Source organism: Odocoileus virginianus, chromosome 11, assembly GCF_023699985.2.
Source record: "Odocoileus virginianus isolate 20LAN1187 ecotype Illinois chromosome 11, Ovbor_1.2, whole genome shotgun sequence".
In the NCBI taxonomy this organism is placed as follows: Eukaryota; Metazoa; Chordata; class Mammalia; order Artiodactyla; family Cervidae; genus Odocoileus; species Odocoileus virginianus.
Window position 1 is genome coordinate 24448565 of NC_069684.1, and position 25911 is coordinate 24474475.

Below are 25911 nucleotides of genomic sequence, written 5' to 3' on the forward strand. Positions count from 1 at the left end.
TTATTCCCATTTTATAAGTCTTTATTTGTGACAACAGGCTGTGTAAAAAAAATGAATAAATTCCAGTGTTCACTTTTCAACATTTGAGGTTGGTTTAAGGTTAATATTTTCAGTTATAATTGAGGAAAATTTATTCAGGGATTCATGATTATTTTAAAAAATAGAAATATAAACAATAATGATTAGTGAGATTACTGTTTTCCTTTTTACCACAGATGTTTTGTTTAACCTAAAATTATAAAATACATAGTATTTTAGTATAAAATACCAGCATTCTGTTTCCAGATGGATGATATTTCATTTACGTAATGCCTGAAAGGTTTTCAGAGCAGTTTTACTCATGTTATCTTCCACATATATTTATCTCCTAGGATTCTGACAAGAGGGATTCAGGGCAAGTACTGTTTATATTTCGTATATACAGAAAGGGAGGCCAATTTACACAACTTGCGGGGTAAAGCACTGATTAACACTTTGTGACCTTTATTTCAGTGTTTTTGCTTTGTCATATTGCTTCTCACTATATTACATTGATAGTATAAATGTCATGATCCAGGTTGCTTTATAGGATTCTCTTTGTGAAGCTGGTTGCATTGATCCCTCCATCAACTGACCAGTCTAATGGGGCAAGAATTTTTCCACATTTTTACATGTGGTTTGACTACTTATGTCCTAAGAGAACAGTCTACTACCTGAGTATAAAAAATGTGATTAGAAAACACTATGTCATTAATGTTACTCCAACAAAGAGCCATCTTTCACACCTTTCCAAGTAAAAAGAAACTTCAAAAAAGTTCCAAATAATCCTAGTAATGCACGTTATCATGAAAACTGGATGCCTTTTATCTGTTTCTTCATTGAGGTGAAAGAATGTAGCCTGGATTTCTTCCATCTAAAAACTTGAAGTCAGATCTGTGGTCGAACTCCAGATCTGATTTTAGCCTTGGGGAAACAAGGGACAAAATTTAACAGCTCAACTTTCTGAACGGCATGGATGATTCAATGAGCTCTTTTCTGTTTCTGCATCTGTTGGCCAGGAGACCTGGATGTGATAGGGCTTCAGTTCCTCAGGAGGGATAGAATCTGGGGCATTGCTCATGAGGTCGTGCCCCCGGAAGGATTTGGGGAAGGCTATGACATCTCTGATGCTTGGTGCTCCAGTGACAAGGCACATCAGTCTGTCTAACCCTGTAAAATATAAAGTTGATAACTGAGAACATAATCTAAGGTTGAGGGTGACTTAGTTTTTCTATAAAGTCTGTACAAAACTTTTAAATAAGAGCCTTTAATAAGTGGCAGCTAATCATAGTTCCCTGGCCTTTTTAGGGAACTTTTGTTTGAGAGGTTCTTTTCTATCTCATTCTAAAAAAGTGCTCAGGACTAATATTCACATGCTACTGGGATTAATAGTCACAGCAATTAGTGAGACCTTAGCAAGTGCTCATTGAAGCTGAACAAAATTAGGTACTGTGCATGGGACTCCAAAAACGCAGAAGGAAGTCCCTGTTGTTGAGGGCCTACAATCTAGGTAAGCTTTCTAGAACCTCTCACACTCTTATTTGAAAACACTAGCAATGTGAGCAAGCAGGGCCATCAGAAAGGCACTGGCATATTCCTGATTTCACATAAGCTGAATACTGTGGAGCAGTACTTTTCATACTCCTATGAACGTGTCTGAGCCTCCAGGGAAGTGAGCAATATTGACTTAAGACTGTCTAGTTTTATTCTATTAAAAAACATTTTCAAATGCAAATTATCAGTTAAGTTTTATCTTTATAACTGGTTAAATATATTTTAAAAAACATATCATCAGGGAATCACCTGGTGGTCTAGTGTTAGTACTCCACGCTTTCATTGCTCAGACGGGGTTAAATCCCTGGTCTGGGAACTAAGATCCCACAGGCCACACAGCGTGGGCAAAAAAATATCAAAATTAAAAACACCAAATTCTTTAGAACTCTTGGGCTCACCTCATACCCTCTTTACTCCTCCACTTCCCCAAGCCCACCCTTCCTCATAAGCTGCGAGCCCAAATTTGACACTTAGGCAATGGACTGAAACAAGGTGAAAGAGGACAGATTGTTTACCTAAAGCAATTCCTCCATGAGGGGGTGCCCCAAAATCTAAAGCCTGGAGCAGATGGGAGAGCAATTTCACATCTTCCTGAAATTAAAAAGATAATTTAAATACATACTGAGGGCCCCTATGTGCCACAATAATACAATTAGTTGCTAAAAAAGAAATATGAAAAAAGGGAAAATAAAAGTTGAATTAAAAAAGTACCTTTAGAAGCCTACAGTTTAGCAAGAGAATATGACAAGTCAGGGAAATCATCATGCAGAGAAAGGCCTGGGGCTCAGTAAATGCAGCTATTATACTGATAATACAGACAGTAAGACCAATTAAGGACACAAGATATGGCCTCAGAAAAAGAAGGTAAAAAGGAGGACCTGGTCCTGTCACATGGGCTAAGAGGCGAGGTTATCAGGAAGGCAACAGTGCAGATGCTGCCTTAGAAGATAGACAGCTTGTGGGCCAACAACAGGCTGCTGGATCTGATGACCATAGGCAAGATAACTTTTTAGGCAATGCCTGTGGAAATGTTGCAAGCGTGTCTGAAATGGTTCCCTAACCAGACAATAGATCACAATCAAGCGGGGGAGACTTTAAGGAACAAATGCCCCAGTCTCACATCTAGAGCTTTTTTATTTTAATTGGTCTGCTGAGGAAAAGTGAGTGGTTTTCTAGTTTTGTTTTTAATGCTTTACATTAAAGCATTCTGTTCTAATGTGCAGAAGGGCTGAGAGGCACTGGTGTGTATGAAGAGAAGTTCAAGCAATGTATTCTCACTGACATTTTGAGAAGCTTGAAAGGAATGAAGAAAAAAAGAAGCTGGGAAACTGGTGGTTAGGGGTTTTGACTTAAGAGGAGAAAAGTTAAGGGAGTTTGTAACGTTTTTAAAACTAGACTGTTCTGAGTTCTCCAATCCTGGTCTCAGAAATAAAGTTCCTCAATCCCAAATAACCCACCCCACAAAGTGATCTTTTAGGATCAGACTCTCTTGGACCTCCTGGACCAAAGATTTCCAAGGATTTCTTGGGCCTCCTGAAATTCATCCTAGCCTCCTGAAGAGTCATCAACAAACCACAGATTCTTAGGCTTGCATCTACATAGACTCTTCTGAAAATTCTGATTAACCCACTCTCTGTCATTATCATTAAAATCTACCCCACCTCTAATACTAAGTGACATAAAATTCTTTCAAACTGCTCTCCTTTTCTCTAGAAGTATCAATATTTTCAGGACTTCCCTGGTGGTCCAGTGGTTAAGATTCTGTACTTCCACTGTAGGGAGCATGGGTTCGATCCCTGGTTGCTAAACTAAGATCTTGCATGCCCTCTGGTGTGGCCAAAACTGCACCCCCCACGCCCCCAAACAACACAGTTTTCAGCCACTTCAGACTGCATCCACTTTGGAGCAATGCAGTGATTAGGAGGTTAGGAGCTTGGGTTCAAGAGCAACCCTGCCTGGTCCTGAATCCTGGCGCTGCTTGTTTCTGTGCTATGTGACTTTGGGCTAGGTTCATTAATCTGTTTATCTTTAAAATGAGTAGAATAAGGGTTTTAATTTAAAAAGTAAGTGTGAGGGAACTACCCTGGTGGTCCAATGGTTAAGAATTTGCCTTGTAACACAGAGCATGTGGGTTCAATCTCCGGTTGGGGAATTAAGGTCCCACATGCTGCCGAGCAGCTGAGCCCTTCACCACAACTACTGAGCTGTAACTATAGAGCCCACAGCTAAGATCTGACACAAAAGAAATAAATAACTGTGAGGATTAAACGTATCCCTGCATATAAGGTGCTTAAACAGTGCCTGACATATAGTAGTCACTAAAAAATACCCATTATTTTCATTTATTTTTCAAAGTCTAACACTAAAGGTAGAGAAATAAACTGACACTCTTCTGTAGCTACTGAATCCTCTATTCATAACAAATTTTAACCAAACAGACAAATATTAGGGTTTTAAAAAAAGGCCAGGTTAGAAGATGATGTTACCTTTAGTACTGTGGCCAGGACATAATGCTGAAGCTCTGAATTATGAATTCGGATAGAACCACCTCCTATCTCATTGCCGTTTAAAACCAAGTCATAGTGCTGGCTACGGACCTAGAAGATTCAAAGAGCCTTTGGGTTAGAGAAAAATCTCTAGTTTTCTCTTCCGTAGGTTGAAGGCACTGTAGCTACTTAGGACAATGGCTCCAATCTGACAGTTTCTTCTGGGGCTTCTGGAACTGGGTCAGACCACGAAACCTGAAGTTCTCTGCCTTGTTTCCATATTTCCTTTTAATTTGGAAGTATAGATATCATACCTTGTGGGGCTCAGTATAAAGAAGGTGAATGTCACTCGGATGGGGAGCAGTAAACGGGTGGTGGGCTGACTCCAGCTCTTGGGGATTTTCCTCTTTGGGAAGGAAGAGGGGGAAATCCACCACCCAAAGGAAGGAGAACAGAGCTGGGTCACGAAGCACCACTCCTCTTGCTTCTAGAAGGTCAGCACACTCCAGTCGTAATTTTCCCATCAAAGAGCACTGCAAACAAGATACAAACGTTAATTGCTGTGACAGAACAGGCAGCAAATGACACATGTGGATTCTAAAGCCAGGTCTTTCTCTGAGAAGTGAAAGTCGCTCAGTTATGTCCGACTCTTTGCAACTCCACAGCCTATTCAGTTCATGAAATCCTCCAGGCCTGAATACTGGAATGGGTATCCCTTCCCTTCTCCAGGGGATCTTGCCAACCCAGGGATCGAATCCAGGTCTCCCGCATTGCAGGTGGATTCTTTACCAGCTGAGCCACAAGGGAAGGCCAAGAATATTGGAGCAGGTAGCCTTTCCCTTCTCCAGGGGATCTTCCTGACCCAGGTATCGAACCAGGGTATCCTGCCCTGCAGGCAGATTCTTTACCAATTGAGCTATCCAATTTACCGATGAGACACTCTCTGCCTCTCAGGAGAGAAGGATCTGAGGATGATCTGACTGCGACATTGCTGAGGATGATGGTCACACTCAGCAGACTTGGTGAGCATCTGCTAACACAGTGACTTGAGAACACAGGTACCAGAGCTTGATTGACATGGGTCTGTATCTCAGTTTGGCTACTGACTAACTTCTCTGCACCTTTTCCCACAGTAAAATGGAGATAAAATATCTAATCTAAAGACTATTGTGACGATCAAGTCAGACAAGCTCTGTACTATGAACCAGCCATTATGATGAGTATTTCCTCACTGTTCCTCAAGGATTGTGGGGAGGAGCTGATGAGAGGCTGGTATACACTTAATATTCAATAAATGTTGGCCATTATTAGGGAGGCAGTATGGGTTAGAGGTTACATTAAGAGTGTGACGTCTGGAACCAGGCTTTGTGGGTTAGAAGTCAGGGTCCTCCACCTCCTAGCTGTGTGAGTGTGAACAAATTCTTAACCTCTGTGCCTCAATTTTCTTGTGTAGTCGCTTAGTCGTGTCCAATTCTTGTGACCCCATGGACTGTAGCCAGCCGGGCTCCTCTGTCCATGGGATTCTCCAGACAAAAATACTGGCGTAGTGTATGCCTATGACTGATTCATGTTGATGTTTAGCAGAAAACAACAAAATTCTGTAAAGCAATTATCCTCCATTAAAAAAAAAAGAATACTGGAGTAGGTTGCCATTTATTTCTCCACTCAAAGTTTACTTTTTTTTTCCTGCACAACATACGTACTTCCCTAGCTAGGAATCAAATCCATGGCCCCTGCAGTGGAAGCACAGAGTCTTAACCAATTAGACTGCTGGAGAAGTCCCAGTTTTCTTACCTTTAAAATGGTAACAGTATCAGCACTTCTCTCAATAGGGCTGGCATGAGGATTAACCGAGTTAATATGCACTAAGTACTTTGAACAGTGCCAGGCAAGCAGAGCGAGCTAACTGTGATAAGTGCTAACTATGACAGGCAGGGCACTCCTGAGAAAGAGCAGTTAGAACAGGAGGCGCCACGCCTGCCCACACGCACAGGTGTCGCTCGGTACCTATTCTATCTGCCACCTAGATACCCACACAGGGCACCCGCACTGTGACGTATTCAGAATGCTAATAGTACTCCTCATAAATCAGGTTTCCAGTGTTCTCCCGAGGAAGTCCCAGCAGGAATCAGAGCAATGCCTTCCTGAGAGGAGAACACCAGTTTTCCGTTCATATCAGGGAAGAGTTTAACAGCCAAATGAATCTGCGGCAGGATTTTTTTTTTTTTTTGCGGCAGGATTTTTAATACAAAATCCCAAATTCTTTTTTAAGAAATGCATGGACACATTGTAAAACAATCATCAATCAATCAAAGTATTAAAAAAAAAAGAAATGCACTAACAATAAAATTTGTAATTTAACTGGTGAATCCCCAGGCAAATTTAACAGTACTGGCTCATGGCTGGTATTCAAAAATAATATTCATAAATGAATTAATTTAAAGAGTGACTATAGTTTCAGAAAAGTTGTAATTAAATAGCTTTCTTCACTCTTATTGCAGGGAAAGGGAAGGGCAGTAGATTAACGTAGGCTTGTAGCTGAACTCTGAAACTATTCCTTTGGAAGAAATAATGATAAATAAGTACAATACAAATATAAATTAGTAGAATAAACTTGATAAAGTACAAATTAGGCACTGTAAGATATACTATAGTGCAGGGATGACTTTTTATCATGTTTGACATTTACTGTATATTTAGTATATTTTCTTTTTTTTTTGGCTGTGCAATGTGGCATCTGGGATCTTAGTTCTCCAACCAGGGACTGAAACTGGTTCCCACCGGGTGGAAGCACAAAGTCCTAACCATGGGACCACCAGAGAATTCCCTACATTCCTTAAATTTTCTTTTTAAGTATTTCTTTTTATTCTTTGGCTGCTCGGGACATGGGATATTAGTTCCTCGATGAGGGACTGAACCAACACCCACTACATGCACAGAGTCTTAATCACTAGACCATCATGGAAGTCCCCCCACCACAGCGTATTTTCAATATTCATGTTTGAGTTTTATAGCACCCTTTGTATATTTTACAATGAGGGCACAATACAGTCCACAGGGTCACAGCGTTGGACACAACTGAAGCGACTTAACATGCACACACAAACCACACGTTGTATATTTTACAGTGATCTCTAAAGTTAAACCCACTGTTCCATACATCTGAAGAATGGTGATTTAGCCAGTGTGTGGCAGCCTGTAACACCTCCCAGTTGCTGCTCCTGAGGAAAAAGGATTCTGTCTCAACTAAGTAGGACCAGGAGTGCTGCCAGCCCAGCAGCTCTCCCGCAGTCTGATCCGTCCTTCCACATTTTCAGGAATGCATTCTGTACAAAAGTTTGGGACTACCAACTTTTTTCTCAATCTGCTAAACTTCAAAAAGGAAAATTTTTTTCACAGTTATACAACAAGTATCAATAGCCTTCTCTCTACCTAAGTAGCTGTCCTAATCAGAGCCAGAGCTAATCTGTGTGAGCAATGCCAGTGGAGGCTGGTAGCTGAGGCAAAAACTGTAGTTTTTACACAATGCATTAAAAAATGCCAAAAGACATTTATTAATATAAAATCTGGACTTCTCTGTTGGCGCACTGGATAAGAATCCACCTGCCAATGCAGGGGACACATGGAACTTTATCAAAAAGACCAGCATCCTGGTCTGGGAAGATTCCACATGCCATGCAGCAACTAAGCCTGGGCACAACAACTACTGAGCCTGAGCTCTACAGACTGCGAGCAGCAAGAACCAAGCCTGAGTGCTGCAGTTACTGAAGATTGCATGCCACAATTCTACTCTCCACAACAAGAGAGCCCTGTGCAATGGGAAGCCCCTGCTCGCCACAAGTAGAGAAAAGCCCATCCAGCAACGAAGACCCAGTGCAGCCAAAAATAAATAAAATTACAAAATACATATATATAAAACCATGCAGAGCAGCTCCATTTTATGAAAGTAACAGTCAATTTCAAATATGTACTACACACATAGGAGAAGAGAGGCATCATTCAACACCAACAGCACAGAAGCCTGGAGGAAACTTTTCTTACTGCTCTCTTGTGCTCTCCGGCAGTGAGCAGGACCACATCCTCCTCTTGGGTCTCCAACAGTTTGACAAGTTCCAAGCCTTGCTCCTCCATTATGAACTTAGCAACTGGAGAATTCCAGTTTTCATTGGTTTTCAGGAATATAGGTAAGACTTCCTGTGATAAAGAAAAAGACTTACAGTTTTTAAAAAGCAGGGGTGATTTATTTTTCCTGTAGTACAAAGATTTCTTGTCTCCAAAAGAAAAAGAACCTACATGAGATTATCTCTATTTCCTTCCTGATACTAAAGGGCTCTAAAAAGTAATCTCACAAAAATGAAAAACACACACAAAAAGGGAAAGAAGGGTGGGAAGGGATGCAGCAAGTAAGAGATTTCTGAAAATTTTTGGCAGGTTGCATGTGAGTGAAATAGGAATGACCAAAGAGGCAAGATGAAGGAAGCTCTAGCCTAGAGAACACTGGAGCAGCTTCAGCACAAGAAGGAATTGATACGGCCCAACACGTGGATACACCCCTACGTTCACCCCATACAAGGAACAAGCTCATTTCTGTCCCCTGCCTGCCCCTGTCCCCATCCTCCAGTGAACAAACAATTAAGGGAAACTGTTGTTTGTTCTTGCTCCCCTCTGTTGCAGCAGGGGCCCCAGTAAAGCCTTGCCTGAATTTTTTTTAAAAAAAGAAGGAACTGATCTCACCCTGCAAAATTCTGAGGCACAGGGCCCCCGGGAAACAGCCATCCATCTTGCTGCTCACTCAAAAGTAAACCTAACAATTTACAAAGGGCCCTTTATACAGCTTTTGATATAGCTCATTCTTAAATATGTATAATTAATAATCACTACACATTGAATAAGCTATAGCATTAAAAAAAAAAAAAGTCCCCTAGAGGAAAGAGATAATTTAGGGACCAAAAAAACTCTAATCTTCAAAGGTATTAAAAAAGATACTTTATCAATAAAACCAGATTAAAATGCAAAGAAGCAAGCAAGTGCTAGTAGGACATAAAAATATGACTACTTAAATTTCAATAGGAGAGCTGAAGAAATCTTCCCAAAAGAATAAAAAAGACAAAATGATGGAAAGGACATGAAAACAAAAGAGACATGCAAGTTGCAAAAAGAGGTCCAACACATAAGTAAAGATGAAAGAAATTAAGCTTCATATTTAAAAGGCCCCTCAAGTGCGCAACACATGCAATGTTACTTCCATGTCTTGGAAATAGTTATTGTAAATAGTGCTGCTATGATCACTGGGGTGCATGTATCTTTTCAAACTAGAGTTTTCCTTTTTTCTAGATATATGCCAGGAGTGTGACTGCTAGATCAAATAGTTAACTCTATTTTTAGTTTTTTAAGGAACCTCCATGCTGTTCTACATATTGGCTGCATCAATTTACATTCCCACCAACAGTGTACGAGAGCTCCCTTTTCTTCATATCCTCTCTGGCTTTTATTATTTACATAGACTTTCTGATGATGGCCATTCTGACTGGTCTGAGGTGATACCTCATTGTGGTTTTGGTCTGCATTTCTCTAATAATTGGTCAGCTGTATGTCTTCTTTGGAGAAATGTCTACTTACGTCTTCTGCCCAGTTTTTGATTGGGTTCTTTGGTTTTTTGATATTCAGTTGTATGAGCTATTCGTAAATTTGGAAATTATGCTCTTGGTGGTCACATCATTTGCAAATATTTTCTCCCAGTCCATAGGTTTTCTTTTTGTTTTGTTTATGATTTCCTTTACTGAGCTAAAACTTGTAAATGTGGCTAGGTCCCATTTGCTTGTTTTTGTTTTTATTTCTTTTGCCTTGGGAGGCTGATCCAACAAAGAATTGCTACAATTTATGTCAGAGAAAGTTTTGCCTATGTTCTCTTCTAGGAGTTTAAAGGTGTCATGTCTAATATTTTAAACATTCAAGCCATTTTGAGTTTACTTTTGTTTATGGTGTGACAGTATGTTCGAAGGGTGTTTTTACATGTGGCTGTCCAGCTTTCCCAATACCACTTGCTATAGGGACTGTCTGGGTAGTCCATTTTCAATCCACAAACACAGCATTTATACAGTTATGATCAGTGAATATATAATTCTGTATTCTCCTTTTCTTACAGATCATTATAACCTGAACATTTCCGCTACATTACAAACTTCAAAAAGGAAATTTAATATATATACCTTTAGTTCTTCCTTAATTTATTAAACCACTCCCATATGATTTCATTTTATTCCTGTAAGTAATACTGTGTGTAAGTGTCCTCATATCCAAGATCCTTTCTTTAAATTATAGAAAATTACTGACTCAAAGAGCATGACCATTTTTATTTTTAATGACCATTTTTAAAGTTATTGATTCCAAAATGATTGAGGCAATTCACACTTTCAGTGACAGTGTAAGAATGCCCATTCCCCCCCTGCCAAAAAAAGAATGCCCATTCCCTGCTCCTTTTCCTCCAGATTTTAATGTTACCATTCACCAAGCCAAGAACACAAAGTATATCTAAGGACAGGTATATTGAGAATTTAAAAAAGGGTATGGGAAGAATAATGAATATTGGCTTTCTTTCACACTAACCATGCTTCATTTAAACCTTGGGCACATTAAACTTTGGGCTTTATTTAATCTTCCCAACTGTATTAAAGTACTATTATTTATTTTTAAAAGGCTATGGTTGAAATTTGCATTCTGATTAACAGTAAATTCAACTAAGTTGGAGTCTTGGAGTTATACCCAGGGGTAAGATTAACTTTAAAAAGAAAAAGAAGAAAAGTAGAAGACTGATCGGAAATAACAAACCTCTCAAAACTACTGATAGCATAAGAGCACCAGCAATTAATAGTTAAAAATATTGAATCCCTAAAAGAAAGGAAAAAACCTGCTCCTTACCTCATTAAAATGGTCAGCTGCAAATTTTCTAATGGACTCAATGTCCTTCCTTTTCAAGTATTTCTGATGAAAGAAAAAGTAAATTCATCAAATATGACAGCTTCACAAACATGTCTATGAAATGAGAAAGAAATATATTTTGTGTCTTTCGATTATAATAAGATTCAATAAAGATTTAATTTCTATTGTCAAATGATAAAATTTTAAGGCTTATTTCAGGGTGTATTCTTTCTAACTATGCAGGTCTCAATGGAAACAGCTGTGAATGTATTCCACAGAAGACTGTGCATACATAGTATGTTCAAAATGTATCTTTACAACTGAATTGTGAAAGATCAACAAAATCAATAAGGCTTGCAATTTGATTATTTCAGGTCACTTAAAATTCTTTATATCTTATTTCTTTAAATTATCCCAATGTGTTTCTAAATGAGACACTATGGCTATCATCATCACTAATATTCATGGAGCTCAGGTACAGGAGATATAAAGAGGTGAAATTATGGCTCATGACCCTGAAGTCTACATGCAGTTCATGACCCTTCTAATCTACTTGGGAAAGAATGAATATACTCAAATTGGGATAACTAATATCAAGAAATATATGTTATACTGAGCTTATCTGAACACATTCACTGTATCTGGACTAGAGTATGGGCACCAAATTACTTTCCACTGAACATATGAAGTGAGTAACAGGTAATGGGACTGAATTCTTATACCCATTTTAAATATACTAATATGCTTATATATCCAACTGAGTAGTCTTTCAAAATAGTCATCCTATTCAAAATACATTTGGAACTCTTCTTCCTAAATTATTTCCAAAGCAGATGTGCTAACTACAGAAAAAAAACATGTCCCATTACTAAACAGCCCATGCTTACCCAACCCAACCATTCTCCTACTCTCATTTCTATTCCTTTTGCTTTTCATAGCTCCACCTCCTTTCTCTCTCCCTGTTACTAATACAATAGACCCCAGAGCCTCAGAAAACCTGACCCAACAAGCAATGGCTACGCTGGAACTGATATAGGACTGGGAGCCTTTGGACAAACTGAGACTGGAAACAGAAAAATAATCCCAAAGGAAGCACAGGAGAACTTTACAGCATTAAAAAGAAAAATAAAAGCACTAGATCTTGAGTGTAAACTCAAATTCACAAGGTTTTATCATTCTCTCCTTATAGTTCTAGAGACACTCAGTTCAGTTCAGTCACTCAGTCGTGTCCAACTCTTTGCAACCCCATGGACTGCAGCACGCCAGGCCTCCCTGTCTATCACCAACCCCCAGAGTCTACCCAAACCCATGTCCATTGAGTTGGTGATGCCATCCAACCATCTCATCCTCTGTCGTCCCCTTCTCCTCCTGCCCTCAATCTTTCCCAGCATCAAGGTCTTTTCAAATGAGTCAGCTGTTCCCATCAGGTGGCCAAAGTATTGGAGTTTTAGCTTCAACATCAGTCCTTCCAGTGAACAACCACAACTGATCTCCTTTAGGATGGACCTGTTGGATCTCCTTGCAGTCCAAGGGACTCTCAAGAGTCTTCTCCAACCCCATAGTTCAAAAGCATCAATTCTTCTGTGCTCAAGCTTTCTTTATAGTCCAACTCTCACATCCATACATGATTACTGGAAAAACCATAGCCTTGACTAGATGGACCTTTGTTGGCAAAGTAATGTCTCTGCTTTTGAATATGCTATCTAGATTGGTCATAACTTTCATACCAAGGAGTAAGCGTCTTTTAATTTCATGGCTACAGTCACCATCTGTAGTGACTTTGGAGCCCCCCAAAAATAAAGTCAGCCACTGTTTCCCCATCTATTTGCCATGAAGTGATGGGACCGGATGCCATGATTTTAGTTTTCTAAATGTTGAGCTTTAAGCCAATCTTTTCACTCTGCTCTTCCTCTTTCATCAAGAGGCTCTTTAGTTCTTCTTCACTTTCTGCCATAAGGGTGGTGTCATCTGCACATCTGAGGTTATTGATATTTCTCCTGGCAATCTTGATTCTAGCTTGTGCTTCATCCAGCCCAGTGATTCTCATGATGTACTCTGCATATAAGTTAAATAAGCAAGGTGACAATATACAGCCTTGATGTACTTCTTTTCCTATTTGGAACCAGTCTGTTGTTCCATGTCCAGTTCTAACTGTTGCTTCCTGACCTGCATACAGATTTCTTAAGAGGCAGGTCAGGTGGTCTGGTATTCCCATCTCTTGAAGAATTTCCCACAATTTATTGTGATCCACACAGTCAAAGGCTTTGGCATGGTCAATAAAGCAGAAATAGATGTTTTTCTCAAACTCTCTTGCTTTTTTGATGATCCAGTGGATGTTGGCAATCTGATCTCTGGTTCCTCTGCCTTTTCTAAAACCAGCTTGAACATCTGGAAGCTCAAGGTTCATGTATTGCTGAAGCCTGGCTTAAAGAATTTTGAGCATTACTTCATTAGCATGTGAGATGAGTGCAATTGTGCGGTAGTTTGAGCATTCTTTGGCATTGCCTTTCTTTGGGATTGGAATGAAAACTGACCTTTTCCAGTCCTGTGGCCACTGCTGAGTTTTCCAAATTTGCTGGCATATTGAGTGCAGCACTTTCACAGCATCATCTTTCAGGATCTGAAATAGTTCAACTAGAATTTCATCACCTCCACTAGCTTTTTTCGTAGTGATGCTTCCTAAGGCCCACTTGACTTCACATTCCAGGATGTCTGGCTCTAGGTGAGTGATCACACCATCGTGATTATCTGGGTCGTAAAGATCTTTTTTGTACAATTCTGTGTATTCTTGCCACCTCTTCTTAATAACTTGTTTCTAGAGACACTATTAGACTCTACACGACAAATTACATTTTTATTTAAAGAGAACGTTTCTCTCTGAAGCCTAAATGTGCCAATATTGAACATATTTACTTCCCAAGTACACATTTTAGAGAAGACACAGACTTGGCTCCACTTACTGCTCCTTTATGGATACATATGGCTTTGACAGTCCCTTGGGGCTTACTAAGGGCATCTTGGAGAAATCCAACTTCTGTGTTTCTGAACATGTCACTGATATCTACAATCTGGAAAACAGAAGAGAATAAGGTAACTAAACGTGAGGTCATTTTTTATCACAAAACCTTTTACAAACAAGAGTTTAAAGAGGAGAGTAGATCTTAACATTTACAGAGCGCATTCTTCGAGTGTTTATTGCAGGTTGGGCATCATAACAATGTTAAGGTACCTCAACAAGAGTGTGAGGTAGGTCCTCTTATTATCCCCATTTAATAAAGAGGAAACCAAGGCACAGAGAAATGACTTGCCCAAGATAACACAGCCAGTAAGTAGCAGAGCCAGAATTTAACTTAGGCAGCCTAACTTAAGAAGAACCACCATTTCACTTTACAAAAGAAACAAGGAGTAGTTAGCCTGGCTGCTTGCTGTAAGCAGGTAGGTAAAACTTTCTCTGTGTTACATTTTTTTCATTATAAGAATTAAGCACTGCCTATTTGTGGACCAGGCAGAATTCAGTTTCTAAGGAATCTACATTGAGAACTGAGATAAATGTCATCAGCATTACAGCAATGAAGAGCTGTTGCTCTCTAAGAGAAAATAAAAAGAGATTTCCTAAGGGAAACTGCTCTGTGAATAAACATTTCCCATGTTTGACCTCTTTATAGACCAGGGAAAGAGAATAAATAACCCTTAATCATTTGCCTTCCAAGTGCCACTTTAGCTTAAGAAAAATTCGAGAGGAAGGAGTATGTTTTTTTTTCTTTCAAGTTGCCATTCATATCCATGTAACTAATAACCTGTCAGTAGTAAAACACAGCAAGAACCTTGCTCTTGAAAATGGATCTTGGAACACAGTAGATAGAGAAAAGGTATTGTAATGCTAACATGCTATTCTTCTCTCTTGCTGTAGCTGGGTAACAACAAAGGTAACAAGCTAAGGGAACAGCAAAAAATATGATATAACAGTATAACTGGTTGTAAAGGTTAAAGTGGTTCAAAACTGACTGCAGGACCATTTGGGGGCAGAGTCCTGGGAAAAGTGAAGAAGAGTACCTTCATCCCAAAGCGAGTGTCAGGTTTATCAGTTCCATAGCTGGCCAATGCCTCAGCAAAAGGCATAGAAGGAAAAGGGACCGCCACGGGATCTTTGTCACTGGGCCATGAATACTGGAGCAAGCCCTCAATTAGACTCTGGATGCCTGTCTGGTCTACAAAGGACATCTCTATGTCAATCTGAAACCGAAACAACATACGGAAACTAACTTGAAGAGCCACCATATTAATATGGACATACACAGTTATGTATTTCTCGTTTCAAATTACCATTGGATTCTGTTCTTGATACATGGGGGAGCAGGTGAACTATTGTAGTATGTCTCTTTTGTGCCAGGCACTGTGCTAATCCTCTGCATACATCGAACTGTTAGTTCCCACAACTATCTCACGGCTGAAGGCTCAGACAGGCTAAGTGACTTTTGAGTGTGTGCAGTTAAACTGTATTTGATCTTAATGTCTGTCCATCTCTAGATCTTATGGTTTTTGTGCTTCACCTACACTGGTTAATATGATATCACATAGAAACTAAATCATAATAGCTTTGTTCACACTGACTAGATCTGTTTACAGATTAAATATCAACACAAAAAATTGTTGGTTTTAGTGCACAAGAGATTTTTTTTAAAGAACTTTATCATATCATGGTCATTGAAACACTTTAGGAATCTGCCCTTCCTTAGTTTATGACCATATTCTTTTTTAATTATTTATTTATTTATGACTTTTGTCTTTTTTTTTTTCCCTTTATTTTTACTAGTTGGAGGCTAATTACTTTACAGTATTGTAGTGGTTTTTGCCATACATTGACATGAATCAGCCATGGATTTACATGTGTTCCCCATCCTGAACCCTCCTCCCACCTCCCTCCCCATCACAGTTTGTGACCATATTCTTTTTTTTAACTTATTTTTTAGTTGAAGGATAATTGCTTTACAGAATTTTGTTGTTTTCTGTCAAACATCAACATGAGACCATATTCTTTGTAAATGGATCAAAAATTAAATAATTAATGCCTTTACTATAGGCTGGTTTAGTTAAATATCTGATAGATAAAAATGCAACGAGAAGAAAGTATAATTTCTGTCCACATTTTTGGTGTAGCAAGGTTGAATCAATAAGAGATGAACGAATATAACTAAGTACCTGAGTAAATTCGGGCTGTCTGTCTGGTCTCGAACCTTCATCTCGATAACATCGGGCAACCTGAAAATATCTACAATTGGAAGATAGCATTAATTCAGTCAGGATTCTAGAAACACACACACACTTTCCCCTAATAGTTCCTGGCAATGCAGGCTATGAAATAATACTACTAAAACAACATAAGAAACTGTAAAATTCTTAATGATGCGCTAACCTAATCAGACATATGGTTGACCCATGAGAAGTTAACTGCTCTATATACTGTCTTAAAAATATACAATGGCACCTTTGGATGTTCATATATTAGATTGACACAGGACAGCCCATGCTTCTTTATACATACTCTTTTGCTTCAGCCAAACTGAAATACCTACTGCTCCATGAATATACTTGAGCCTTCCTGGGCTATGCTGTTCCAACTTTCGTTTTCACCTGCCGAAATGCAGCTCTGTCCCAGAAGGCCTAGATCACAAAGTTTTTAATGATATTCCCCAAAACAATATAATTTCCAACTACTTAATGCAACCAGTTTGCAACTCTCAGCATACTTATTTTTGGTTTACGTCACACTTGGTCTTTTTTTTTTTCACACTTGGTCTTATTATCCTGTTTTGTCTTACTAGGTTCATCAGCTCAAGAGCAAAACCTATTCTTTTTTGTTTTTAACTACTTGCCCCATCTATTAGCATAGAGCTTTGTATATGATGGACACCTAATAAATCTTTACATAGTAACCACACATTTTTAGGGTATTTTACAAGTATTTTCCAAACTCTCATACATTTTTGAACCTTCTTTTAAAAGATTAGACAATTTTGTGTTTCCTTTTCCCTCTTTCCCCTCTCTTTTCCTTTTTTCTGGCCACTGCTAGCATAAAGAAAGCTCACCTGTCTAGACCACCAACCATCAGAAGCTGCTTAAACTGTTGAGGACTCTGAGGGAGAGAATAAAACTTCCCAGGTTCCCTGGATGGTATTATAAACTCTTTTGCACCCTTTGAATGAGAGAGAGGGAGTGCAGAAATATTATTAAAAAAACATATCCTAAATAAATAAATAAATAAATAAACATATCCAACAACTGGTAGTAGTCAATACTTCAGTTCCTCAATGAAATCAACTAACGGGCAAAGTTCCCACAATGACAGTTCATTTCTTACTCATCCTTCAGTCCCCAAAAGGTTTACACATAGTAGGCTTTAAATAGTATTTGTACATATTAAGTATACTTAATATTATGCTTGTTGAAATGAATGCCCAATTCTGTTACTAGTTAAAAGGTCTTTTTTTTTCTAAATCTGGAATCCTGTTCATTTATTATTTTTGGCTGTGCTGGGTCTTCGTTGCTATGCAGTGGCTTTCTCTAGTTCCAGCAAGCAGGAGCTATTCCCCAGCTGTGGTGTGCAGGCTTCTCACTGCAGTGGCTTCTCTAATTGCAGAGCATGGGCTCAGAGTGCACAGGCTTCAGTAGGTGTGCTGTGTGGGCTCAGCAGTTACGGGCACACGGGCTTAGTTGTTCCGCGGCACGCAGAGTCTTTCTGGACCAGTGATAGAATCCGTGTCCCAGCACTGGCAGGCTGATTCTTAACCACTGGACCAGCAGGGAAGTCCAACTAAAAGGATTTTGTGCACCAGTTCCTATGCAAGTAATTCTTAATTGCTTTTCTAAATTTAAACTATAATTTTATAAGTCCATGGATTATATAAATATCAGTGTATGGAAATGTCAGTTCTTAACGAACAAGTGATTTAGTTTTAAAGAACCAATTCATTATTGATTGGTAGCTATAAAACTCAATGGAAGGAAAATGATATAGGATTAAAAAATTCTGACTAAAAGTACTAACCCATATTTTTTTCTCAACTCTAAAAATACCTAGTTAATGTGACTATCCTAAGGCAGTAAAATAAAAGAAACTGAACTAAGGGAATATAAAAGCAAAGTGGTCTAGTTTCATAACTAACAGGACATTATTTGTAGGTTGACTTAAGGAATATACATACCCCTGGAGTCCTCTTAAATAATGTTGGTGTTTCTACATCCACAAAACCTAAAAAAGAGAGAAATGTCAGAATTTAATTTATATGAATTTACCAAGTACAGTCCAACAAATCTGAGGCTACCATTTAATTAGGAATTTTGACTGTAATAAGTTACCAAGCAAATTAATGCTGGTTTCTACTAGTTCAAGAGGGAAGCTGAAGATTTTAATAAAATTCTATTCTGTTCATAAAGTTTGTACTCCTGTCCTGAAATAATTGTGTTGATGGCTTCTTGTGTATTGAACTGTTCTGGTTTTCCTCCTGTTCTGCTAGCATAGCAAATATAACACAAATATAGTAGAAAAAAGTTCAGGGCTGATTGAAGAGTCTAGTTTCATTCACATGACATTTCTTCTTCTTTTTTCCTTTTATTTATTTCTTTTTTCTTTTTTTTTTCTTAAATTTTATTTAATTGGCTGCCTCAGGTTTTAGTTTGGGCATGTGGGATCTAGTTGCCTGACCACGGATCAAACCTAGGCCCACTGCTTTGGGAGTGCAGTCTTAACAATGAATTACCAGGCAAGTCCCTCATGTGACATTTCTGAGCTCCCAATAAATGATGTAACCATGAAAAACAATTAAGAAAACTTACAGGTAACAACCAAAGGGCTGGTCCACCTTCAATGTGATGGGGAATACATTGTTGACGTACACAGGCACTATCACCTTGAAAAGTCTATATTTATGACTCAGTAGGGAACTAAATTATGCTTTATGTTACTAAATTATGCTCTAGGATAAAACATATGGAAATTACTGTTTCTTTCCTTACCATGTAGATTACAGAGATATTCCCGCATTTTCATGACCATCTGGGATCTCAGTCGCAGGTTATACTGCATTTGCACACTACGCAAATCTAAGTAGCGGTACTGCAAACGAAGAGCCTCTGTTTTCTAAACAAATTGAAAATTTTTCATGTTTAAATATGCTTCAAATATTAAAATATTTCAAATATGTTTCAAACATTAAAAAGATATTAACTTTAGACACAGACTGAATTTTCAAAAACTTTAGCTCTATCTTTAGCTTCTAGCAGTTCTATATACACCAGCATCCTTAATTCCCACAATTTCTAGGCTTGTTACTAGTACAGATTTTACATCTTTCAGGGAACCACACTTCACTGACTGAAATTTGTCTACTTTTCTAAACTTGTATCCATTCATTTTTTCCCCCTCTTTTTTTCTTTTTTGACCATACCATGTGGCTTATGAAATCTCAGTTCCCCAACCAGGGATTGAACCTGGGCCATGGCAGTGAAAGGATTCTGGAATTCTAACCACTAGGTCACTGGGAACTCTCTATCCATTCATTTTTAAGCCTGGAGTTTGATCTTGAAAAAACAGAAAAAGTTAAGATTTCAAAGATTATTAAAAAATAAACAACAGAGCCAAAAACAACCACGACTTTATAACCTGAATGGGAGAAGTGTAAGAAATACAGGGAGCAGAGGACGACGCTCCAACTGTACTAGCAGGAACTAATGAGGAGGCTGCTTATTTTTTAAGATGATAAATCTTTGCCTCCTTCTTGTGCTGACAACTTTTTTTAAAAAAGTCCTTTCCCCAGAATAGGTTATTTCTTTGACACTAAAATAGAAATAGAAGAACTATCTGCCACTTCTCTTTTTAAGAGCTCATAGCTGGGGGAAAACTGTACATTTCCTTTCTCCCCCCCTAACAAGGTCAACTCTGTAATTATATTGCCTTTTCTAATTAAAATATTAAGTACTGGGAACTCAAATGTAAGACAAAGTGGCCATGCAATTAATTTAAAAATGTTTTATAGGTTAGTTTACAAATTAGGTATTATACAGGTAACTATAGATTATCTGTGACAATTGTAGATAATTGTCACAAAGCTGAAAATTAGCTGGGCTTACATATTCGGGGCTGTCTAGCTTTCTCAAAGAATATCCTAAATTAAAGTAATCATATTTGTATGATTCATAAACATTTTATCATTGTTAGAGGCTTAAAGTTAACATGTGCATTGTCAGAGGCTTAAACTCAATATATGCCATTTGCCATTCAATGGTAGACAAATTTCCTTTCAAAATATAAAACCATAGCAACAAAGAAACTTGAAAAAAATGACACCTAAGTCTTAAAGACAACCATGTTTCCAATGGTCTGAAAACACATTCTAGCTTAATGAAGTGTTGATGTTTAAGAACAGTTTACCAGGAAATTGTAAAACTAGAAGAATAATGCATGTCATAGCTACAATAGAATGCTTAATTTCGTAGAAAAACTTTCTCTTAAAACACCAAAAACACTTTGCTGGGGGTACTCTTTCTATCCCCTTCTGATGTCTATGTCAGAAGCTTTCTCTATCTCCTTTATACTTTAATAAAATGTTATTGCACAAAAAAAACAAAAAACAAACATAAAAAACACTTTGCTGGTTACCAACATTTTCTAGACACTCTATTTTATTAGTAACAGAGGATGGCACCTTCATAAAGTCCTTAATTTCAAAGGGCAGCTTCTTGCAGGAATTCAGAAGTTTAGCTGTCTTAACTTTGATTTCAATCTCACCTGTTGGCATTTTCTTAAAGAGAGAGAGAAAAGACCTGTTTTAAAAACCATTCAATCAATCATGTACACAATGAATATTTATGAAACGCAAGCATTTATTTATATATGTAAAATGCAGGGGGTGCTAATAATGCATAGTCTAAAACATAAACGTCTTTGTATGACTCTGACGTTCTTATGCATCTTTGTGACTGATGAGCTCATTAACAAATGTCTTAACATGCATATTTATTTAGGTGCTTATGTTCGCAGTGACGATTTTTAAATCTGTAGGTTTATCTGTAGAACCGGCAGAGCTTTAGTGCTAGATATCTAATAGATACACAGTCTCTGTTGCCTGAATGTGTTGATAGTGCAAGTGTACACAGGTAAAATATAAACGTTTTAAAATTACTAACTGGATTCTCTTGTCCTGGAGGTCGGGAGATTACTGTCCCAGACACTTGAACCACAGATTCCATGGGGGCTTCACATAAAATCTTCTTCACCGAAGCAGCAGACTACAGAGTAAGAGGGAAAGACAGTTCCAACAAACACATGAACTAAAAGAACTCTGCAGCAACTGTAGATTATGGCTTAGAAAAATGTTAATACTCATAGCTTAATTACCGTAAATACCAGGGTTGCCGTTAATGACTTTATTAAAGGATTTGGTTAAAAAAAAATTTGGGTAAATTGAATCCCCATTTTGACACCATATAAACGAGCATGTAAAACTATTAGTTAAGAATTAATTTTTTTTTTCCTTAAGAGAAAGTAAGAAGAATGATTAATGCAAACAAGCCCCACATACTTTAAAGGCAACTGTCTCCAGGGTTAAACTTAGGGACAGTTAAATCCAGGAGCAATGAGAGACTTCTCCTAGGTTAGCTATGCTCATCTCTGATACCTGAAAGATAACCCATGACTCTACTAATTCAAACATTAACAGCTGAGTAAATCCTATTTTTCTCAGTCATATAAACATTTGTAAATATTACCACAGTAGAAACCAATTAGCCAAGAAGCATGGCGAGAATTCTTTATCTAATTTTAATGGTAATTATTTTTGGAGCAGGTAGTACCTTCACATGGCTCAAATTCAAAGGGTACAAACAGATCTACAGTGACGTCTCTCTCCTATCTTTTCCCTCCACCCCTTAATTCCCCTCCTGAGTGATACTCAACATTATGTGTCCTTTCAGGGACATTTTGTAACACACACACACACACACACACACACACACACACCCTTTTTAGTACAGATAATATCACTCTAAATGCTCTTCTGTATCCTGTTTTCATATCTAACAATACAATTTGGATTTTTTCCCATATTAGTATATAAAGAGCTTCTTCCAGCTTTTCCTTGCTATGAGGATGTACATTAATTTTTATACCAATCTTTTATTGGGGAACATCTAAGTTATTCCCAACTTTCCTTCAATTAAAAACAGTTCAGCAGTGAACAATCTGGTATTATATTTGTGTCATTTTGCATCTATGTTAGTCTGTCTGTAAGATAACTTTAAGATAACTGATTGGAACTGGAATGAATGGTTCAAAGAATATATGCACTTATGCATATATTTGCATTTATTTGATATTCCCAAATTGCCCTCCATAGTACTAGTGCCAATTTGCACTCCCTCCAGGGATGTATTAGCATTTATTTTCCCAAACACTGTGTGTTGTCAATCTAGTGCATCAAAAATAACAATTCTGTATAATTTTTTTTTTTTTGGCCATGCTGCATGGCTTTCAGGGTCTCAGTTCTTCAACCTTGGGCCATGGCAGTGAAAGCCTGGAATCCTAACCACTAGGCCACCAGGGAATCCCCCAATTCTGTGCAATTTAATTCATATTTTTCTGCCCATGAGTGAAGTTGGCACATTTTCATATGTCTACAGACAGATATCTTCTTTTCTAAAAATTTTATGTTCACATTCTGCATTCATATTTCTACTGGATCATTGGTCTTAAAAAATGTTTTTATTAATTTGTAGTAGCCTTTCAGATATTAGAGAAATTAGTCCTTTGTCTGTAACATGAATTTCTCATATTTTTTCCCAGTTTGTCATCAGTCTTAATGCTGCTTATAGTAGTTTTAACAAAAATCTCAAGCACACTGATCCAACACGCTTCGTTTATCCTAACCACAGCATCAAAGAAATTTTCAGGTAACAGGAGGACCCTTCTATTACCTCATCCTGGGGAATGACAACTTGAACAAGTCCATGGAAATCTCTTAGGACCAGGAAGATATTTTGCCTGATTAATGAAGAAAATGAACATATTAGGATAAAATCTCTGAGACCAAAATTTAAGCAGGCAAAACAAATTAAACAAAAAACCCATGCAATTTCTCATGTTCTTTTTTTATAATAAATACTGTGCCTCATAGCTATCTATATTCATGCAATTATTTACATAGCTTATTAAGGAAAAAACACTTTTTTCATTTGCAATATCAATTTTTATTAGCTATATGTACAGCTTACTAATACTATCCAGATGACTTATTAATAAAAAGGCAGATTTTTAAAATTTTATTAGCTTAAGTCTCTGTAAGAAAATTTAACTAAATTTGGAAACTTTCTACATATTAAAATCCAAAAGTAATATTTTAGGATATTAGAGACATCTGATTGGTTATTTTTTTAAATGCAGCAATATAAAATCTTACCTTTTTCTAAATATAAGACTCAATGGACATGTGTTTAAGCAAACCCTGGGAAACAGTGAAAGACAAGGAAGTCTGGTGTGTTGCAGTCCATGGGGTAGGCTTAGCAACTGAACACCACCACCAAGTATGAGATGCAATCTAAAATTTTCTAAAAGAGGTGTAATACTATCTCAAACCTCTACAAACCATCAAAAGGTCCCCAAATCCCAATATTTTAGCATTCAACCTACATTTCTCACATTGTTTTTAATACCAAGAAGAGGTACAGAAAAGCCTCCTCAGATTTTCATTTCAGGAGATAGAAGTCACCAAATGTATGGGTCAAATATCCACCCAATGGGGACGTATTTTTTAGGAAAGTCACACAATCTATGTGTTTTGCAGCTCTTCATTGTCAATTAATGTGCTATTCACATACGTTCTAGAAATATAGAGCCAAACAACAAAAAAATGGACTCAACATCAAGGAATCATTGTTCATATTTTTAGGCTTTTCTCTACCTAAATTTAGAATAAAATATGCTTTTTTATGCTATTGAAGCTTATCAGCTTACCCAATTACTGGTCCTAGGAACTCTTCAATCTTAGTAAATCTAGGGACATATCTGTCCTCTGGTGGATCACACTTCACTATTATACCCTTCAACAGATGTTACTGGTACTTACTGAGTGACACTATTTGAGTCTTTCAAAACAAAACAAAACTGAAAACTCAATGACTTCTGAGAATCCTGTAAGAACTGCAAAGTTTTTATTCTTCTGATGGTTAAAAATTAATAAAGGTTTGAAATTGCTTTGGGAAAACCATCATCATGTGTTCTTACACCACTTGCCTCTACCTTCGGAACTGAATCCATCCACACAAGGTGACTTCTTGGCCTAAGTGAGAAGAACGCAACTCTCCACACGTGTTGGTCCGGGCAACAAAGCTACTGAGTTCTATAAAAAAGAGGGGGAAAAAGGAAAGATTAAAAATACATCATTTGCAAATTTCTGAGAATAGACTCTCAAATCATACCATCTTCGGTATTTCATGTCAATGGATAAAATCTAAAGTTGAAGAATGTAATCAATCACTATTAAAATTGCCTGCAAATGTGTCAAAATCCAAGTGACTGTCAATGTAAAATTGTGCCTGGTCTTAAGACTATAAATATTTTTGATCACTCAGCGTTTTCACTGATCTGTTCTTAATAGTGCACATTCTTCCTCAAATGAAGTAAAAGTCCTGGAAATTACAGAAGTTTGTTGGTGCAGTAACTGGTTTTAGTATAAGAATCTAGAGTGAAACAGCTACTTGTACACTAAAAAACCCTATTCAAAGTATTCTCAAGTATGCAAGAATATTTTAGGCTTCTTATTTAGGCATCAATTAAATGAATAGACTATTTATGCGGTTACTCTACTGGTCTTTTTAAACTCCAGGGGAAAAAATAAACAAGGAAGAGGGTGAATAATGTGCTTCTACACATAAAGCTAGCCAGTCAAGACTTGAGGGGAAATGAAATAAAGCACTCTAGCTGCAGAGAACAAGAGGCAGTGCTGTTCAGAGGACAAAGCTCCATCCTGCATTCACCTGGAATTCTCCTCTGTGAACTCCGCACCAGCCTTCGGGACGCAGAACTCCAGATCAATTGGGTGGTCCTTCTGGTGGGTGTGGATAATCCCCTGCACAGTCGGCTTAACCAACAGGAGAACATGTTGGAGCCGCAGGATGGAAAGACGCTCAGGTATCTCACGCTGCAGGTGTTGGATGGTGGTCAAAAGTCAGTTTAGGCACTATAACAAATCCCTTAAAACGCCAGGAGTTCCCACTGTCTTCAATATTGAAGCCCTTGTCCGCTGAACATTCAAATGCTCCTGTAGGTAAACTAGATAAAGCTACAAAGTCTTTGGGGCCTGGGGAAGGTGAGTAGGGTAAAGATCTTTTAATACCCTTTCCCCCTTCTCAATGCATCCGTTTGCACTTCTATTAGCAAAGGTAGGCCAGAAGCGACGAGCGAATGACTCCATACAGCAGCGCAGGGAGGGACACCACGACCGCGCAGAGGCAGCCCAGGGGCCGGTCGGCAGGTACACGCCCTGCACGTCTTTCCACGCTTTCCTGAAGGTTCCCGCGGGCAGAACCAGAAAATAGGAAAGAAATCAGCCCCGCATTTCAAACCTCCCAAACCTGTCGGTCGACCTCTAGTCTTCAGAAGGAGGAAGGCAAGCGAATCCACAATGTTTCTAGGGCCTGAAACCACGCACACATGCAGCTGGGCGCCATGCACTCCTGAGCCCACCCCGCGACGAACCCAAATTACGGTAGAAGGAGTCAACCAATCAGAGCGCGGGGGAGGGGGAAGGGTGTCGTCGCAGCCATCTTTACTACGGGAGGAAATTTGAAGGAGCGCTTAACGCTGGTAGAAAACGGAGGAAAATGACAGTGAGAGTAGGGAAATAGACGGTAACAGTTAGATCGTTCCCATGCCCTCAGTTAAAAT

At 38.2% G+C, this 25911-nt stretch overlaps 1 protein-coding gene across 3 annotated transcripts; it reads right to left on the reverse strand.

Moving 5' to 3' along the window:
* Positions 1 to 25731, reverse strand: DARS2 (aspartyl-tRNA synthetase 2, mitochondrial). Of its 3 annotated transcripts, XM_020902262.2 has the most exons (17): positions 25002 to 25731; positions 24265 to 24364; positions 22944 to 23010; positions 21159 to 21260; positions 20678 to 20773; positions 18990 to 19113; positions 18179 to 18225; positions 17063 to 17169; positions 16176 to 16245; positions 15030 to 15209; positions 13937 to 14044; positions 10977 to 11039; positions 8100 to 8252; positions 4373 to 4591; positions 4059 to 4169; positions 2088 to 2163; positions 1 to 1188 (listed from the first exon to the last, which is right to left on the reverse strand). In XM_020902262.2, the coding sequence occupies exons 1-17, from the start codon at positions 25123 to 25125 to the stop codon at positions 974 to 976; spliced, it is 1962 nt and encodes a 653-aa protein (XP_020757921.2). In that variant the 5' UTR covers positions 25126 to 25731; the 3' UTR covers positions 1 to 973. The 3 variants fall into 3 exon arrangements, with proteins under 3 accessions (XP_020757921.2, XP_070330159.1, XP_070330160.1); XM_070474058.1 differs by lacking the exon at positions 25002 to 25731 and having other exon boundaries at positions 24259 to 24344; XM_070474059.1 differs by lacking the exon at positions 25002 to 25731 and having other exon boundaries at positions 24250 to 24270.
* Between the last annotated feature and the right edge of the window lie 180 nt (positions 25732 to 25911).

What these genes read in the sequence shown, in the direction of transcription:
- DARS2 (XM_020902262.2), bottom strand. Translation starts at nt 25,125, where the DNA reads ATGTTCTCCTGTTGGTTAAGCCGACTGTGCAGGGGATTATCCACACCC. An exon ending in TTGTCATTCCCCAGGATGAG is followed by an intron (nt 21,261 to 22,943) that starts GTAATAGAAGGG and finishes CTTACTCTGTAG; the next exon opens with TCTGCTGCTTCGGTGAAGAA. An exon ending in TATGTATCCATAAAGGAGCA is followed by an intron (nt 11,040 to 13,936) that starts GTAAGTGGAGCC and finishes TTCTTTCATCAG; the next exon opens with AAATACTTGAAAAGGAAGGA.